Genomic DNA, 17,590 nt, shown 5'->3' with positions numbered 1-17,590 from the left:
AAAGTGTCTTTAAGCACACTGACATCACTGCAAAAAAAAAAAGACAGCAGGTGAAAATATCTTTCATATAGTAATACATTTAGTATTTCCTTTTCTGAGACAACAATAAACCAAACACTAATATTAAACCATTTTTCAAACTTGTTCTATTGGCAGATCATTTTTGTCATTTTAAGCCTTTCTTTATACAAAGAATCAAAATAATCTACCAAACGAATAATAGAATTTCAAGCTTACATGTGTGTAAAAGCATCTAAGACAGGCTGAATAATCTTAGTTTATAATAAACTCATAATAAGACATCTTGGATGATATATTTGTCAATATTCAAAATATTTTCACACAAGAATTTTTTTTTTTTTGCAACTCTGAGATCTGTGACTGAGCACTGAATCAGTGTCACTGGCTGTTTCCCCACTTTTGTCTCCTCCTTTCTCCCGTTTTCTCAGTTTTTCACTCTCCCTCTCCCCTTTGCCACCTGTGTTTCTGTTTGCAACGCAAGAGCTCTTCACTTCTTTTAGGATTTCTTAATCGTGTTTGTGTCTGAAGATGTTTGCTGGATGAAGATTACACGTCAGATCAGTGCTCGATCTGTCAGAGCTTTATAATCTCAATGAACAACTTGGGCACGTGCTACCAGGAAAGGTTTATATCCTTCTATCAGGGTTTATGACCTTACTGCAGTGTAATATTAAAGATAAGGCATTACTTCAGTAATTATTGCATTGTCTTATTTACGCTGGTCCATAATCAGGTGCATTAGAAGGTGCAGTCCTTTGGTGACTAGCACAGGTTTTATCTGCCTGAGAGACACTATGTGTCCGTTATTACACTACTGTGCATTTATTAACTTAATATATTGTATAACAGATAATATAACATTAGAGTACATTTCCTTTGATCCTGGTTTGCACTCCTGTACAGACGAACTGTTCTGATTGGGTAAGGTTAGAGTGAGGGGCGGGGTTAGCGCTTGTAGTGTCATTCATATTAATAAATTTATTCTTGCCGTTTTAATAAAAAAAAAAGTGTCTTTGATGTCTTCTGGTTATTGTGACAGTAGAAAGATTTATTAGGTTTCCAGACATCGTCATTTCTCTTCAGTAAACGTGTTGTCCTAGTCATGATGGATCGTGAGTCTACCGTGGGAACACGCGGTGCAAGGCAGGAATACGCTCCAAAAAAATTACATTACAGAGAGAAGCTGTGGTTAAAAGGAAAGAAAGATATTCCGTAATCGGGTGTTTTTCAGATAAAACCATAATGCCGGCTGTTCTGGTTTTAGTGCAGAAACTGCAGAAGTGAGAACCAGCATGTGAAGTAGAGCTGCGTCAGGTTCTCCAAGATCCACCAGCTGATTCCCTTTAACCAGTAAACCTGTGACCACGTCAGCAAAGGGTTTACTGATCTTTATAGTCCGATTCTCGCGTAGAAATGTTTCCGTGTATTATAAGTTACATGATATCTTTACGCCAATACTTTTGCACACTATTTTACATTTATATACATTTTGGACTGTTAAGTCAGTAGTGTTGCGGATTCACAAAAGCTGGTGGTGCAGATTGAAAGAAAGTTGACGACAAAATCGTTGTGTGAAAGTGTTTTCAGAAAAACCTAAAAAGATCAAATTTTTTTTTTTTTTAGTAAGATATTTTCGAGAACGGCTTTTCCATAAAATCTGGTGCACAGTCAGTAATGATCAGGTTGTGGTTATAAAGTGAAAGAGAGACTGGCTTTGAGCGTGTGTAGCGCTTAGCCGAAACTAGAAGGTTGATGAGAGTGTGTGTGTGCGTGGTAGGGCTGCACAATGACTCGAATATTGATCTGGATTAGGATTTTGACGCTGCGCATGATTACGTGAACATGATCGACTGCGATATTGACGTTTAAAGTTCGTCCTCCGCTCGTAGAAACTCCGCTGCAGTTCAAATCAAGCGCTTCCTAAACTTACAGCCAGTCACCATAGAGCGGCGCAGGGATGATGTCATTGTGTACACCAACACCCAGAAACAAGTTATCATTTGAAGTAGAACTGCAACAACTAATCAATATAACCGATTATGAAAATCCATGTCAACGAATTTCATTATGGATTAGTTGGTCTATGTGTGGCACGGGGGAGGTGTACTCATTGCGTTGCTTCCGTTCAGAAAACACGCCTCGGAGAGTAAATACTAAAGTTGTGTCCCAAATGAAGTACTAAACACTTACACTATGCACTGCGTACTCTACCATCTAGTGTGTGGATTTTAGAAAGGTAATATCATCTCAAATATAACACTAGTGGTTTTTTTACTAACCAGAAGTATAAGCCGCTTCCTAGTCGACGGCGCATATCGTCATACGCACGCTAGCATTAGCAGACACCCAGAATCACAGACAATGACTTTCATCAGTTTACTGATTCTGTCAGTGTTACCTTTTATTCCCAACACGACTTCAGTCACTAACAGACGGAGGAGAAATCGTCACGTGACTGAGGAAGAAAGTCCTCTAAGGCAGGGAGCATTTTATATTAAACACCGCAGATGTACATTAAACAGTGCTGCACAAGGACAAACATGTTTATATCCAAGATGCTCCAGAGTGTGTAAGGAGCAGGGGAAACTGGTGCAAGCTGCTTAAAAGGTTTAGTTTAATTTAAGTTTGTCATTATATGCTGTATTTGCGTACTTACAGTGTAAATTCTGTCGTTTATTATAACGGAAGTGATGTGTCAGTAACGAGGCCGCGTTGCTGATCACGCACGGTGTAGACGCGCTGATACAGAGTGTAGATCAGTACAGAGTAAGATCTGTAATGTCTAATTAAAACATTATGATCAAAAGTAAGACAATATGTCTGAAGACAGCAAGTAACAGAAAGCATAAGGGGCAGTGAAAGGGAGTTTTTATTATTCATTTAGGAGTGCTTGTCCAATTATATAAAAGACACAACATAATATATGTTATTCGTTTAGGACTGTAGTTTAATTCCGTGCTTTTTGTGCATCCTACATTATAAGTATTTATGCATTATTTTTATGGATGCACAAAAAGCACGGAATGAAACTACAGTCCTAAATGAATAATATATATTATGTTGTGTCTTTTATATAATTGGACAAACAGTTGTGGAAAGTTTTAGTCTGAAGTTTATATTTGTAACACTCCGTTTGTGGATTTTATTTTAAATATACCGGGGGGGGGGGGGTACTGAAAGCCCCCCCCCCCCCCAGTCTGAATAATCGATTAATCGAAAAATAATCGGCCGACTAATTGATTATGAAAATAATCATTAGTTGCAGCCCTAATTTTAGCACTTCTGTTCCATTGTCCCGAGTCAGTGGGTTTATTGAATGGGATTTTGGTTAAAAGACTGAAATTAGGTCTATGGTGAACACAAGCTCAGAATATTTTCACTTTTTATTCTACTACATAAAATACGCCAGTAAAACCCCACTCATGATTTTTTTAAAAAGCTTTTACGTGTATTGAAAAAGGCGGTTGCTAACGGTCACGTGATGAGGGTTTAGGACGGATGCAAGTGCAGATAGGTTTATTGAAGAGAGGCAGACAAATCCAAAATGCGAGACAATAGCGTGGTTGAAAACAAGCAAAAGGTCAGGTGATCGGGAAACGGGCGTAAACAAGGCTAAACAACAATCAAACAACGAGGTCGAGAATAAGATCAAAACTATGAACAACTGCTTGGTACACGGAAAACTCGCGCAATACTTTGCGTCGAACAAAGAGACACAAGGGATTTAAAAGGCGAACGTAATTAAGGGTGAAAACAAAACAGCTGAGACTAATGATGACACATACGGTAACAACCACTGACTGTACAGGGGTGGAGACAGGTCAGAAATCACAACAAATGCTCATGTAGAAAGTCAACAAAGTCACTGTCACTAAAAGAGCGTGCTGCGAGCTCCAGTGCTTGCGTGAGGGGAAATCATGACACTAACATATTGCTAAACAGGACTACAGATGTTGTCGGGGACATTAAACGTCATCACGCCGAACAGGAAAAAAAACATTGCAGATAAACTGGTTCAGGTTTTCTGTGCACAATTCCAAAAAAAAAAAAAAAACGATGACGATTCCTCCACAGAGTAAATCCGTATTATGGAAAATGTTTTAAATAAAGTTTGGGAAAGTCGTCGGAAGCTTGGTGACGGTGACGTTGAAGTCGAGCGCCCGTGGTGTAGTTCGTTTATAGCGTACGGTTAGCTTTTTATTTCTGCAGATTGTATTTAGGCTTTAAACTTCATAAAAGTTGTGCTCATTTGTGAAAATGGTCTTGATTGACAAAACGTGTCCGTATTGTAAACTTTTGTTGATCACAGAGCGTAGTTTTTGCAGTAATCCAAAAGCCTATGGGAAAATCCTATTGGGTTTTTGTCGAGGGAACCTGATGTGATGATAACTTCCGGGTTTCGGTACAAAATGACGTCGTCCCTGCACCGATCTATTGGGTGATTTGTCTGCGTCTCTTCTCCTGTAAACACTGTTATTGCCTTTTCTGCATTCACCTGAATTGTTTTCATTTGGTTCCTGTTGTTATATTTTATTGCATATTTTCATTTGGTTGACGGTGCAATAAAAATATGTTGTCCCTAAAATCAGTGAATAATCAGGATAAATAATCGTGATTATCATTTTGGCCATAATTGTGCAGCCCTAGTGTGTGTGTGTGTGTGTGTGTGTGTGTGTGTGTGTGTGTGTGTGTGTGGTGAGAGTGTGTGTTTAGGAAGTGACTCTAAGCCTATAAGCCTGTGACTCATGCTGCTGGAGGTGGTAATAGATGATGGGGATTTTCTCGGTGTGTTAAAGGAGCCAGTCTGAGGTTTTTCAGGAGGACAGAAGAGATGGAATTTTCCTACAGCACTGTGGATAAAGAGCAGCTCTGACAGTAGTGCAGCTGCTAATCTCAGGTTTATATTAACGTGCTCGCTCTGATACGTTATCGTTTCTATAGTAACCGCTCATTCAGAGGGACTCGTACAGCCTACGCGTCACGTAAACGGGTTAAGTAACGTGTGTAATCGTTGATCTGGTGAAGCTTTCATAAAAGTGAGGTGCCGTTTATTTAGCATTTAGGGAAGGAGTCTCCAGTGTCAGCACTTTGCTCTGCCATCACATGTTACTTTCCTCGTCTCCAGGGTCACATGGTGTCAGATCGGCTGGGCCTGGGTTATCACCTGGACCTCTCAGACACCATGGTGCAGCAGAAGCTGGACGAGATCCGCGAGCAGATCAAGCGCGAGATCCGAAAAGAGCTGAAGATCAAGGAGGGAGCGGAGAACCTGCGGCGTGTCACCACGGACAAGAAGAGGCTGGCCTATGTGGACACCATGCTGAAGAAGAGCAACAAGAAGGTGGAGGAGCTGCACCAGGAGCTGCAGGAGCTCAATGCTCACATCGTGGTCAAGGATCCAGAAGAGCTCCTGTTAGGTAACGTCTGAGTGCGCTGGGTTTTCTGCTCTCACTCACCTCACTGATAATGAAACATATAATGAAGCTTTTCATCGAGGCCAAGGACGTTCAGTAGCTTTTTAATCTGAGTTCAGAAAGTAACTAGTCTGGATTCTTCTACGTTCTTCTTCCTTAAGCTCACGTTCTGCTTATAATTGCCAAACATAAGTGTACTGAAATACACGTTTCCTAAAACTTTTAACCTAATGGCCCCCGAGGCGTGCTGTAGGAAAACAGATGTCATTATGGTCTGTGACTAGGGAACCACCTGAAATCTTATCGCCTTTTTTCAGCATGTCAGCATGCCGTGGATGTTGAGTCTACGAAATGCAAACCGAAGCTGATTGATCCATTTTAAAAATGATTGTTTATTATCTAGAACGAGACGAGAATCAGTGCTGTGTTCAGGTCTCACAAAGCATTCTGTCCAGTTGTTTATTTGTGGAGTATAAAGGCCTTTTCTGTGTGTCAGGGCGGCGTGAGCGGATGATAACGGAGAAATAACCGAGGAAAGAATGAGAGTGGGACAGAAAGAAAGGTGGAAAGAAAGACAGACAGAAAGAGAGGTGGAAAGAAAGACGGAAAGAAAGACAGACAGAAAGAAAGACAGACAGAAAGAGAGGTGGAAAGAAAGACGGAACGAAAGGTGGAAAGAAAGACAGACAGAAAGAGAGGTGGAAAGAAAGACGGAAAGAAAAGTGGAAAGAAAGACAGGAAGAGAGGTGGAAAGAAAGAGTGAGAGACAGAAATGTGGAAAGAAAGAAAGATTGAAAGAAGGCCAGAAAGAGAGGTGGAAAGACAGACGGAAAGAAAGGTGGAAAGAAAGACAGAAAGAAAGAGTGAGAGACAGAAATGTGGAAAGAAAGAAATATTGAAAGAAAGCCGAAAGAGTGAGAGTGAGACAGAAAGAAAGATGGAAAGACAGAATAAATGAAAGAAATACAGCAAGTAAGAAAGTAAGGAGCAAACAAGTCGAGGTCCATGTTTTACTCTATCAATAATAAAGATGACACAGATATAATTTTGTATTCGGTGAATAAAGAGAGGGAATAAAGAGAGGAAGGTGAAGAAACGAGTGTTTATAGCTGCTATAGTGTAAGTGACAACAGGAACTAACTTTTTTTTCTCTATGTGCTACAATATTAAATGAATAAAAAGTATGACGTGTTCTTTAATACTTGAAAAATTGTAATTGTTGATGAATTGCTGTGGTGTAAGAGGAATAAAACCTGTGGTGATGGTTGTGATCAGCATGTGTCTGCTGAGTTGTGTGTAGGTCGTTGATGTGGTGTACGTGCTGAGTTGTGTGTAGGTCGTTGGTGTGGTGTACGTGCTGAGTTGTGTGTAGGTCGTTGGTGTGGTGTACGTGCTGAGTTGTGTGTAGGTCGTTGGTGTGGTGTACGTGCTGAGTTGTGTGTAGGTCGTTGCTGTGGTGTACGTGGTGAGTTGTGTGTAGGTCGTTGGTGTGATGTATGTGGTGAGTTGTGTGTAGGTCGTTGTTGTGGTGTACGTGGTGAGTTGTGTGTAGGTCGTTGGTGGGATGTACGTGCTGAGTTGTGTGTAGGTCGTTGGTGGGATGTACGTGCTGAGTTGTGTGTAGGTCGTTGGTGGGATGTACGTGCTGAGTTGTGTGTAGGTCGTTGGTGGGATGTACGTGCTGAGTTGTGTGTAGGTCGTTGTTGTGGTGTACGTGGTGAGTTGTGTGTAGGTCGTTGGTGGGATGTACGTGCTGAGTTGTGTGTAGGTCGTTGGTGGGATGTACGTGCTGAGTTGTGTGTAGGTCGTTGGTGGGATGTACGTGCTGAGTTGTGTGTAGGTCATTGGTGGGATGTACGTGCTGAGTTGTGTGTAGGTCGTTGGTGGGATGTACGTGCTGAGTTGTGTGTAGGTCGTTGGTGGGATGTACGTGCTGAGTTGTGTGTAGGTCGTTGGAGTGGTGTACGTGGTGAGTTGTGTGTAGGTTGTTGGTGGGATGTACGTGCTGAGTTGTGTGTAGGTCATTGGTGTGGTGTACGTGCTGAGTTGTGTGTAGGTCGTTGGTGTGTACGTGCTGAGTTGTGTGTAGGTCGTTGGTGTGGTGTACGTGGTGAGTTGTGTGTAGGTCGTTGGTGTGGTGTACGTGGTGAGTTGTGTGTAGGTCGTTGGTGTGGTGTACGTGGTGAGTTGTGTGTAGGTCGTTGGTGTGGTGTACGTGGTGAGTTGTGTGTAGGTCGTTGGTGTGATGTACGTGGTGAGTTGTGTGTAGGTCGTTGGTGTGACTGATGTTTTCTGTCCGTTCGTCTGGACAAAAAGAAAGACTGTGACTGTTGTTGTGTTGCTTTAATTGCTTTTGTGAGAGATCTTGGAGGTGTTATTGAAGAAGTCGAACAGGTTTCTTCTCTGTGTGTGTGTGTGTGTGTGTGTGTGTGTGTGTGTGTGTGTGTGTTCACTGCGTTGCATGCAATTCCAGTCTGAACATGAATCAGTAAGGTCACCTGTCAATGCTGTGGCTTTGCCGTTACGATAGTTTATGCTTTTGTCTTATGGTTTGTCAAGTTCATCAACCTGTTCTGCCCAGAGGCACTGGAACAAAACACCGAGCTCTTCCAACTCACGTTACCTTCCAACTCACTGCTAACAGGTGTGTGTGTGTGTGTGTGTGTGTGTGTGTGTGTGTCGGAGTCGGGTCTTTTGCATTCATTCTATTAAACATGTCTCTGTTGAAATATATGAAATACTTCTCAAAGTGATGATTCAGACCAAATTCTGCATCAACAAATGCGCATCGCCATGGCAACACCCAACACAACCATAAACTTCCCAGTATGCACCAGCGGTTGCAATGTATATAAAAAGTTTACACACCCCTGTTAATATGGCAGGTTTTTGTAATGGCAGATGAGAATAAAAAAGAGAACGAAACTAAGATAAATCATCTCGGATCTTTTTCCAACCGCAGTGTGAAATCACAACGTATATAAATTAAGTGAAAAACGATCAAACTTTTTTTGAGGGGAAAAAAAACTTACAATAACCTGGTTGCATAAGTATGCACACCCCTAAACTAATGTTTAGTTAAAGTACCTTTTGATGTTATCACACCACTCAGTCTTTTTGGCTAAGAGTCTGTCAGCATGGAACATCTTGACTTGGCGATATTTTCCACTTCTTATTCTTGCAAAAGCATTCTAGATCCGTTAAACTGTGAGGGCATCTCCTGTACACCGCCCACAGGTCACCCCACAGGTCTTTAGTTGGATTCAGGTCTGGGCTCTGGCTACGAAAACATTGACCTTCTTTTGGTTAAGCCGTTCCTTTGTTGATTTGGATGTTTGTTTTGGGTCGTTGTTGTGCTGAAAGGTGAAATTAATTTTCATCTTCAGCTTACTAGCAGATACCTGAAGGTTTGCACTAAAATCGACGGATATTTGTAGCTATTCATGATTAGCTCCACCTTGATAAAAAGTCTCAGTTCCGGTTGAAGTAAAGCAGCCCTAAAGCATGATGCTCCCACCACCATGCTTCACCGTGGGGATGGGGCACTTTCGTACCTTTTGGAATTGGTCTCATCAGACCGTAACACATTTTGCCATGTGGTTTGGGGTGATTTAGTTGAGATTTGATTATTTTTTTTGTGAATAAGGGATTCCCTTTATCCCGTCCTAAACCCGTAGCCCAGACATGTGAAGAACATGAGAGATTTGAGAGTTCCTGCAGCTCCTTTAATGTTGCTGTTGGTCTCTGGAAAACCCGACAGAAACAGCTGGTCTTTATTTTGGGTTAATTAGAATCATTTAATTGATGACAGCTGTCGTATTTGTAATTACTGTTGAACATGAGATTGAATGTGATTGGTTCATTCTGAACACAGCCACATAACTAATTATAAAAGGGTGTGCACACTTACGCTTAACTAGGTTATTGTTATAATTTAGTCCCCCCCCCCCCCCCCCTAAAATGTGTCTGATTGTTTTTCGCTTTAACTTTTATACAACGTAATTTCACATTGAGATGGAGGAAAAGTTCTGACCTGATTTATCTCAAAAACTTGCCATTTTATATCCATAATATGTGAGATGGTCGATTCTTCAATTCCTCCTCGTCGCTTCTCAGCTCGTCCCTCTGAAGACATGAGGAAAGACAACAAGGACAGTTTTAACTTACAAAGCACCGCAGTGATTACACACGGAGTTAATTACAGAATAAAACACTGTGTGGGCTGCTGTTCTAGTAAACTAATCAACGACTGGGTGGTGTGATGAAGCGGAGTTACTCGTACCACCCTGAAGTTGATTATTTTCCTATAACAGCCTGCGTTTTATTCCTCTTGTACCACAGCACATTGCCAACAGTTTAACATTTTTAACTTTTTCTAAAAACCAACACTTCATACTTTTATCTGTTTATATTTACATGTAATGGCATGGAACAGAATCCAGATTTCAGCAGCGTTTTGGTATAAAATGAAGTCAGTGAACTCTGACGCATCTCTTGGGTGGGTTCTCCTCACTCGGGTGATCTTCTGATCTTTGTCGTTTTGTCGTTCGTTTATTCAGAATGCCCTCTGACTCCGGACACGCCGAACAGTGAGAGCCGCCTGGCAGCACTGAAGAAACAGATCCACATCGAGCTCAAAGTGAAACAGGGAGCAGAGAACATGATCCAGATGTACTCCAACGGCTCGTCCAAGGTAACCACGATCCCGATTATTTCATCTTTTATTTTCACTCTGTATTCTGGACAGACAGAAGGAAGGAAGGAAGGATAATGAAAAGATTGAAATGTGGAAAGAATGAGGGTGAGACAGGAAGAAAGGTGGAAAGAATGAGAGTGAGAGAAAGAAATTTGGAAAGAATGAGGGTGAGACAGGAAGAAAGATGGAAAGACAGATGGAAAGAATGAGAGTGAGAGAAAGATATTTGGAAAGAGTGAGACAGGAAGAAAGGTGGAAGACAGACAGAAAGACGAAAAGACAGACAGAAAGAAAGGTGGAAAGAAAGATGGACAGAATGAGAGTGAGACAGGAAGAAAGGTGGAAGAATGAGAGTGAGACAGGAAGAAAGGTGGAAGAACGAGAGTGAGACAGGAAGAAAGGTTGAAAGACAGACAGAAAGAATGAGGGTGAGACAGGAAGAAAGGTGGAAAGACAGACAGAAAGAAAGAATGAGGGTGAGACAGGAAGAAAGGTGGAAAGACGGACAGAAAGAATGAGGGTGAGACAGGAAGAAAGGTGGAAAGACAGACAGAAAGAATGAGGGTGAGACAGGAAGAAAGGTGGAAGAACGAGAGTGAGACAGGAAGAAAGGTTGAAAGACAGACAGAAAGAATGAGGGTGAGACAGGAAGAAAGGTGGAAAGACAGACAGAAAGAATGAGGGTGAGACAGGAAGAAAGATGGAAAGACGGACAGAAAGAATGAGGGTGAGACAGGAAGAAAGATGGAAAGACAGACAGAAAGAATGAGGGTGAGACAGGAAGAAAGGTGGAAGAACGAGAGTGAGACAGGAAGAAAGGTTGAAAGACAGACAGAAAGAATGAGGGTGAGACAGGAAGAAAGGTGGAAAGACAGACAGAAAGAATGAGGGTGAGACAGGAAGAAAGATGGAAAGACGGACAGAAAGAATGAGGGTGAGACAGGAAGAAAGGTGGAAGAACGAGAGTGAGACAGGAAGAAAGGTTGAAAGACAGACAGAAAGAATGAGGGTGAGACAGGAAGAAAGGTGGAAAGACAGACAGAAAGAATGAGGGTGAGACAGGAAGAAAGATGGAAAGACGGACAGAAAGAAAGGTGGAAAGAATGAGAGTGAGCCCAAAAGAAAAGTGGAAAGAAAGATGGAAAGAATGAGAGTGAGACAGGAAGAAAGATGGAAAGACAGACAGAAAGAATGAGGGTGAGACAGGAAGAAAGATGGAAAGACGGACAGAAAGAAAGGTGGACAGAAGGAAAGATGGAAAGAATGAGAGTGAGACAGGAAGAAAGGTGGGAGGACAGAATAAATGAAAGAAGTAAAGAAAGAAAGAAGGAAACGTAGAAAGATTGGAACCTAGTTGAAAGAATGATAGAAAAGAAAGAAAGATGGTCAGAGGAAAAGATGGAAAGAAAGAAAGAACAGCGAGCTTCTTGCTTCTAAGTTACTGTTACTGTTGTGTATTGTCCTATAGCGTCATGTCCTGAAGCGTTTTATACCTCTTACATTACAGTTTTCTTATTCGTTAAAGAACGACACAACATTATTTAAAGCTTTTTATCGTTCGATTGAATGTGGAACATCATTGAAAAGCAATAATATAATCATTCTGGAATTCACAACGCGTACTGTGTTCCTCCATCCAAACACAGGGACGTCTACATTCACTCAGATAGATTTTATAGCGAATACGCAGCTAGGAGTAATGCTGTTTCATTCATCAGAGAGGAACGCAAGACTGTGTTCAATACTCCTCTCAATGCTAAACGGGCAAAGAGCAGGAAATTTGGAGGAAAAGAGTTAAGGAGCCGCTGCGGAGCCAAAATATCCGACTCTTGTTGCTGATCCGATCCGATCCGATCTGAATCACTAAATATAGGTGGAATTCCCATCGCTGTTTTCTGGAACTACCTGCCCTGTTCTATATAACACACACACACACACACACCCCACGATGGGTCAGTATCGCTCTGATGGTCATGGAGACGGGATTCCGATAGGAATCTTCTCACCCAGATAACAGGATAAGTACACTCACTCTGACCCGCGAAGATAGGAAACTTTGGATAGTTACATCACTTGGGATAATAACACTGCCTCAAATAGAGGATGATGTCAGGCAGGAAGTTACTGATAAACAGAAGCCTTTCCACACACACACACACACACGCACACACAGCCTGAGGAATCTGGGTGGAATGTAGTTCACTCCTCCTCGGGCGGTTGGTGTGTGGGTGTTTTTTGCAGTTTGGGTCGCTCTGGAACAATGTGTTGTCTTCTGCTTAATGATAAACCTGATGGATTTGTGAATCTTCATGTTGGTACACACACACACACACACACACACACACAGCAGGGTTGCCAGTTACAAGGTTTAAGCCAGTTTTACTTGTCACACTGTAAGATGGTAATATCTGAATAACAGTCTGCCCGCTCGCATGTGTTCTCCATGTCACGTTATACGATGAAGATCCTGTCGTGATAGACCCGCAGAGACGGAAACAGAAAAGTATGTATAATAGTAACGTTGTTATGTCAGAGTCCAGGAATCGCCGTATCAAGACGTTTTAAGTGTGTGGGTTCTTACCCAAACACTCTGAGTGCTGTATTACAAGGTGCTTAATTAAGGGGTGTACATACTTATGCAACCTTGTTTGTCTCTCTAAAAGATTTCTAGTTGTTTTTCTGTTGGTTGCTGTTATCGTGTTATATTAAAGGTGGGGGGGAGGGGGAGGTTCTGATTTATCTTGCTTTCACTTTTATACAATCACAAGAACACGCCATTTTAACAGGTAGACTTTTTATATCCACCGTGTGTACGTGTATTTAGCTGAAGGCGGCTCAGACGTCCAGTCGGAAACGGGAGCTGTTGTTTTTCCACAGACTGTCATAGATTCGTCCTCTAGATGGATTTTACGTCCCGTATCTGCTCTAGACCTGAACCTGGCGTGTTTAACCCTTTCGTGCATCAGTTATTTATTTATATATTTAATCCAGATTTCTTTTGAATTTTTTACTTAAAATTGCATGAAACATGAATTTCGATTCTGTCTAATTATTGCCTGTATTAAAAAGTAAACGGAACCTTTTAATAAAACATTATACCTGTAGTAAATATAAGAAGAAGGCGAGAAATAAATCTTCCAACGTCCAACATTTTTAACCTTCAGGTCTAAAATGTGTAGTGTTGAAGACCAAAATGATGTAAAATATCATTTCTGAACATGCACAATAAAGTTACAGGACGGCTACATGACGCACGGAGGTAAAAACATTTTACAGTAATGCTCTCGAGTGATTTGGAGGTGATTCACCTCTTATATTTCCCTACATTAAATATATGTGTATTTAAAAAGAGGCCTAACTTGACTCTCCATTTATTCTTCCGGAATTCCACAACACCAGCTGGCTTATTTATAGCCATAAACTAATCAGGTTAATCATTGAAAGGTCATCTTAGTCGTTTATCCTGACCTTCATGGGGCACATGTTTTATGGAAGTAAGTTTTTTGGCATTTATTGGCATCGGGTTTGAAAATATGAAACCGTAAGCAGGTGGGTGATGTGCTGAAAACCATGACGCCGGAACGTTCTTTATCGCCCATGCGTTTGCTGTTCACTTCAGCAAAACTAACTGTGTGTGCGTGTGTGTGTGTGTTTGTAGGATCGGAAGCTCCTGGCCGCTGCGCAGCAGATGCTTCAGGACAGTAAGATGAAGATCGAGTTCATCAGGATGCAGATTCTGAAAGCCAGCCAGAGTCACGAGCTCAGCTTCGACACTCAGCACCTCATCGGTAATGTCACTGCGTTTACCACCGTTACGTCTGATTCCTGTAGCTGTGATTCTGCCTAACCTACTGCCTTAGGACCTTTTTACATCATCATCATCATCATCAGAAGTGTTTATCTGGCTAGCTGAATTATAGATACTATAGAGCCTCGTTAACAAATTCAGGGTCGATTAACAAATCCAGGGGTAATTGATTGTGTGTGTGTGTGTGTGTGTTCCAGAGAAACCCATTATCAGCCCTCTGGACCTGCGGGTGGAGGAACTCTGTCATCACGCTCGCATCGAGCACGCTGTGGCCGAGGGAGCGAAGAACGTCATGAAGCTACTCGGCTCAGGCAAACTGGCTGAGAAAAAGACTCACTCAGAGGCACGGATATCACACGCACGCAAGCGCACACACACACACACATACACACAGAGGCAATCAGAGCATACTTATAATACTTGTGTTATAATTTGAGATTTAGAAGTGCTCAGTGTTAGTATTGTGAGGAACGTTCCCCACGCAAGTCTCCGATTTTAAAAGAGATCTTAGCGTGTAGTTTTTTACGCTGCGTAACAGGAGTTCCGACATCTCGGCCAAGGCAGCTATCCTGTTGTCTCCGCAAAGTTGACCTCATTATGTTAGCTGAACTTAAAGTTTGAACTTAAAAAGTCAGTAAAGAGCCTCACTCTCATTAAATTATAGTCAGCGTTAAAGCAAAGTGAGTTTACGGGAAATGACGGGTCGCGGTGTTTTATGTTGTTTTTTTGTTTAAAAAAATGCATTATATTTGTTCTTTACAGAAAAAAAATCTTTGTTTTTGTCGCATATTAAAAAAAAGAAAGAAAGAAAATCGGTGTGTATCTACGGGGTCACGCCCAGGCTGCGTGCACATAAACCTTTTTATTTGGTTATTTAATGCTTGTTTATTTATGGCATTGTTTGTGTGTTGCATTTTATTGAATTACTAATGTATTATGCTGTTTATTTATTTCTTAAAATGTTGCATAAATTATTACAACATTTATTTAATTATTACGCTGTTTTTAGGTTATTATTCGTTTATTTATTTTCTTGTTTACTTACTTCTTACACTATTTGCTACATGAACTATTATTACACTGTTTATTTATTTGTTTATGTTTTTGTTCATTTTTTCTTATTTATTTATTTACTTTCTTATTTATTTCCTTACTTGTTTGTTTGTTTTGTGATAATGGTCTGCTTTCTCAAAAGTATAGGATTAGTCTGAGATAATGAATTAATCAGTCTGAGATAATGAACGTGTGTGTGTGTGTGTGTGTGTGTGTGTGTGACACACAGGCTCAGGCTCGCTTTAACGAGTCCAGTCAGAAGTTGGACCTGCTGAAGTTGTCGTTAGAGCAGCGTCTGAGTGAACTGCCCCCCCAGCATCCCAAGAGCAGTGTGATCATGGAGGAGCTGGTGTTCATGAGCTCGGCCGCTCTGAGCCCCAGACACAGCCTCGTCTCCACACACACACCGTCGCCGTACAGCACGCTGGCCAAACCCGCTGCTCTCACCGGTGAGACACACACACACACACGCATGTGGTTTAAGGGGAAGTTCAGACCCCAACAACGTCCTCTTCACCCTCGATCTAGTGTCTCACCCGAGACATGCTCAGTGGAGCTACAAGGCTAAAGCAGTGCAAGCTAATGGCCACCAGTTTAGCGTGGGATAGTTCAGCGTCTCAGATTTGTTGATGTAGTTTCTGACACCGTATGACACGCTGTTCTCTATAAACTTGGACAAAAGGACAGATTCACAGAGAGTAAACCGCTTGAAGTGTTGGACTGAAGTAGGGGGCGTGGCCTGAATTTGCCATTGAAGTGATTCCTATTGTGCTGTTTAATGGAATATCCATGTACAAACCAGAGTTTCCGATAAGAGATTTCGGTGCTGGCCGACGTGGGGGGGGTCCAGTCATCTCTTTCTCTTTGGGTCTAAATGGAGGAGATTTCTGCTTCTTTGCAGGTGAAGCGACACTATCAGATGGCTCAGGGACTTCACCCTGCTCCGACTGGCCAGTTAGGATTTTGAAAAAGACTGAGAGTTGCGCACTTGCATGCTAGCTTGTCTTGTAACAAATACAAACTGCGTAGGTATCAAGGAGGTTCTAGTGAGCCGGTCGGAGTTACAGGAGAGACATGAGAGAAACAAATGTCTGCGCAGACAGACCTTATTAAACGTGCATTTGCGAACGTACTTCACCTGACGTACGTCTGCTTCGCGATAATATTTGTACCGGATCAGGCATTGAGGATGTTGAACAGTCAAGAAACAGTTTTTATCTGCTAACAGAAACTCCGGTACACACGGTGTCTTTTCGAGACGAATGTGTGACAACATTTTGCAGTTTGGATAACGCTACACTTGCGCATCAAACTTTTGAACCATTTCTAGTTGCATTTACTGTTGTGAGAAAGTTCCTGTTCTCACTTACCGAGGACTTACTGTTACAGAGCACTGACACTGGAGACTCCTTCCATACTTGTTACAAAAAATCAAAACTTCCCCATGTCAATGATTACACACGTTGTTTTTTTTTTTTTTTCCAATCAGTTAAAATTATGATTATGAGTTTAAAAAATTCATCAACAGTGGATGGTATTATGATGATGATGATGATGATGATGAAAGTGACCTATCGTGGTTATTTCCCCCTGCAGGAACATTAGATGTGCGGCTGATGGGATGTCAGGATCTGCTGGAGAACGTTCCGGGTCGCTCGAAGGCTGTGACAGCGTCTCTGCCCAGCTGGAGCCCCAGCGACACGCGGTCGTCCTTCATGAGCCGCCACAGTCGCAGCCGCAGCCTCTCCAAAACCGACGAGCTCTCCAGTTCAGTGACCGAATTTTTTCCTCAAACTCCTGAGCGGTTTATATCCCTTACTGTAACGCTGTGGATTATTATTAACACACCATAGCTGTAGATCTGTCATACCTCAGCGCTGCTGCATTCTGGATTGCGATTGGTAGCAGAAGGTGTTGATTAGTTTTCTAGAGCAGCAGCTCGGACAGTAGCGCAGGTTTATATTAATGCGCTCGCTCCGATGCGTTACGGTTTCTATATGGTTCACGGGGACGTGTACAGCGGGCACTTCGGTGATCATTTTTAAGAGATTTAAAAAGATCTCTGATATGGTGAAGATTTCCTCGAGTATGGAGATGTTTGTGTAACGTTTACGGAAGGAGACTCCAGCGTCTGCGCTTTGTAACAGTCAGAGGTGAAGCCGTGACGTTTAGTTTTCTACACCTTCACGACAGACGAGTTTACACTTCTTTGCGGTTTATGGTAACGCTGACAAGCTGTGGTTTTATTTATTTATTTATCTATCTATTTATTTATTTATTTATTTATTTAGACAGAATAAAGTGAGGCTGGTGAGGGAACGTATATAAAGATTGTAATCCTCGGCAAGTCGCTGCGGTATAAGGGGAATAAAACACTGCAGGACGTAGTGTTATTGGCGTGTAATTACCTTCATCACGTCACCCCGCTGATGATTATTTTCCTGTAAGAGCACGCCACACGGAGGGTTTTATCCCCTACAGATCATATGACTTGAGTATTATTTGCACATAGTCACTGACTGATCATACGCAACTTTGCTTATTAATATCCCAATAAGTTGACTTTACTGATACGGAACATTTATTATAACTTATGTA

At 41.8% G+C, this 17,590-nt stretch overlaps 1 protein-coding gene across 3 annotated transcripts in view; it reads left to right on the top strand.

Moving 5' to 3' along the window:
• Nucleotides 1–17,590, top strand: part of pkn2a (protein kinase N2a) — a 41,332-nt gene that overhangs the window by 7,102 nt on the left and 16,640 nt on the right. For all 3 annotated transcript variants that reach the window (XM_053687341.1, XM_053687343.1, XM_053687342.1), the window contains exons 2-7: nucleotides 5,147–5,438; nucleotides 9,995–10,128; nucleotides 13,790–13,919; nucleotides 14,137–14,282; nucleotides 15,222–15,441; nucleotides 16,589–16,759. In XM_053687341.1, the coding sequence (XP_053543316.1) occupies nucleotides 5,147–5,438; nucleotides 9,995–10,128; nucleotides 13,790–13,919; nucleotides 14,137–14,282; nucleotides 15,222–15,441; nucleotides 16,589–16,759 (1,093 nt within the window). The remainder of the gene's footprint in view (nucleotides 1–5,146; nucleotides 5,439–9,994; nucleotides 10,129–13,789; nucleotides 13,920–14,136; nucleotides 14,283–15,221; nucleotides 15,442–16,588; nucleotides 16,760–17,590) is intronic.

This window comes from Ictalurus punctatus, chromosome 17 (assembly GCF_001660625.3).
Source record: "Ictalurus punctatus breed USDA103 chromosome 17, Coco_2.0, whole genome shotgun sequence".
Classification (NCBI taxonomy): Eukaryota; Metazoa; Chordata; class Actinopteri; order Siluriformes; family Ictaluridae; genus Ictalurus; species Ictalurus punctatus.
The sequence above is the reverse complement of the archived record's forward strand: the minus strand, read 5'-3'. Positions and strand labels throughout refer to the sequence as shown.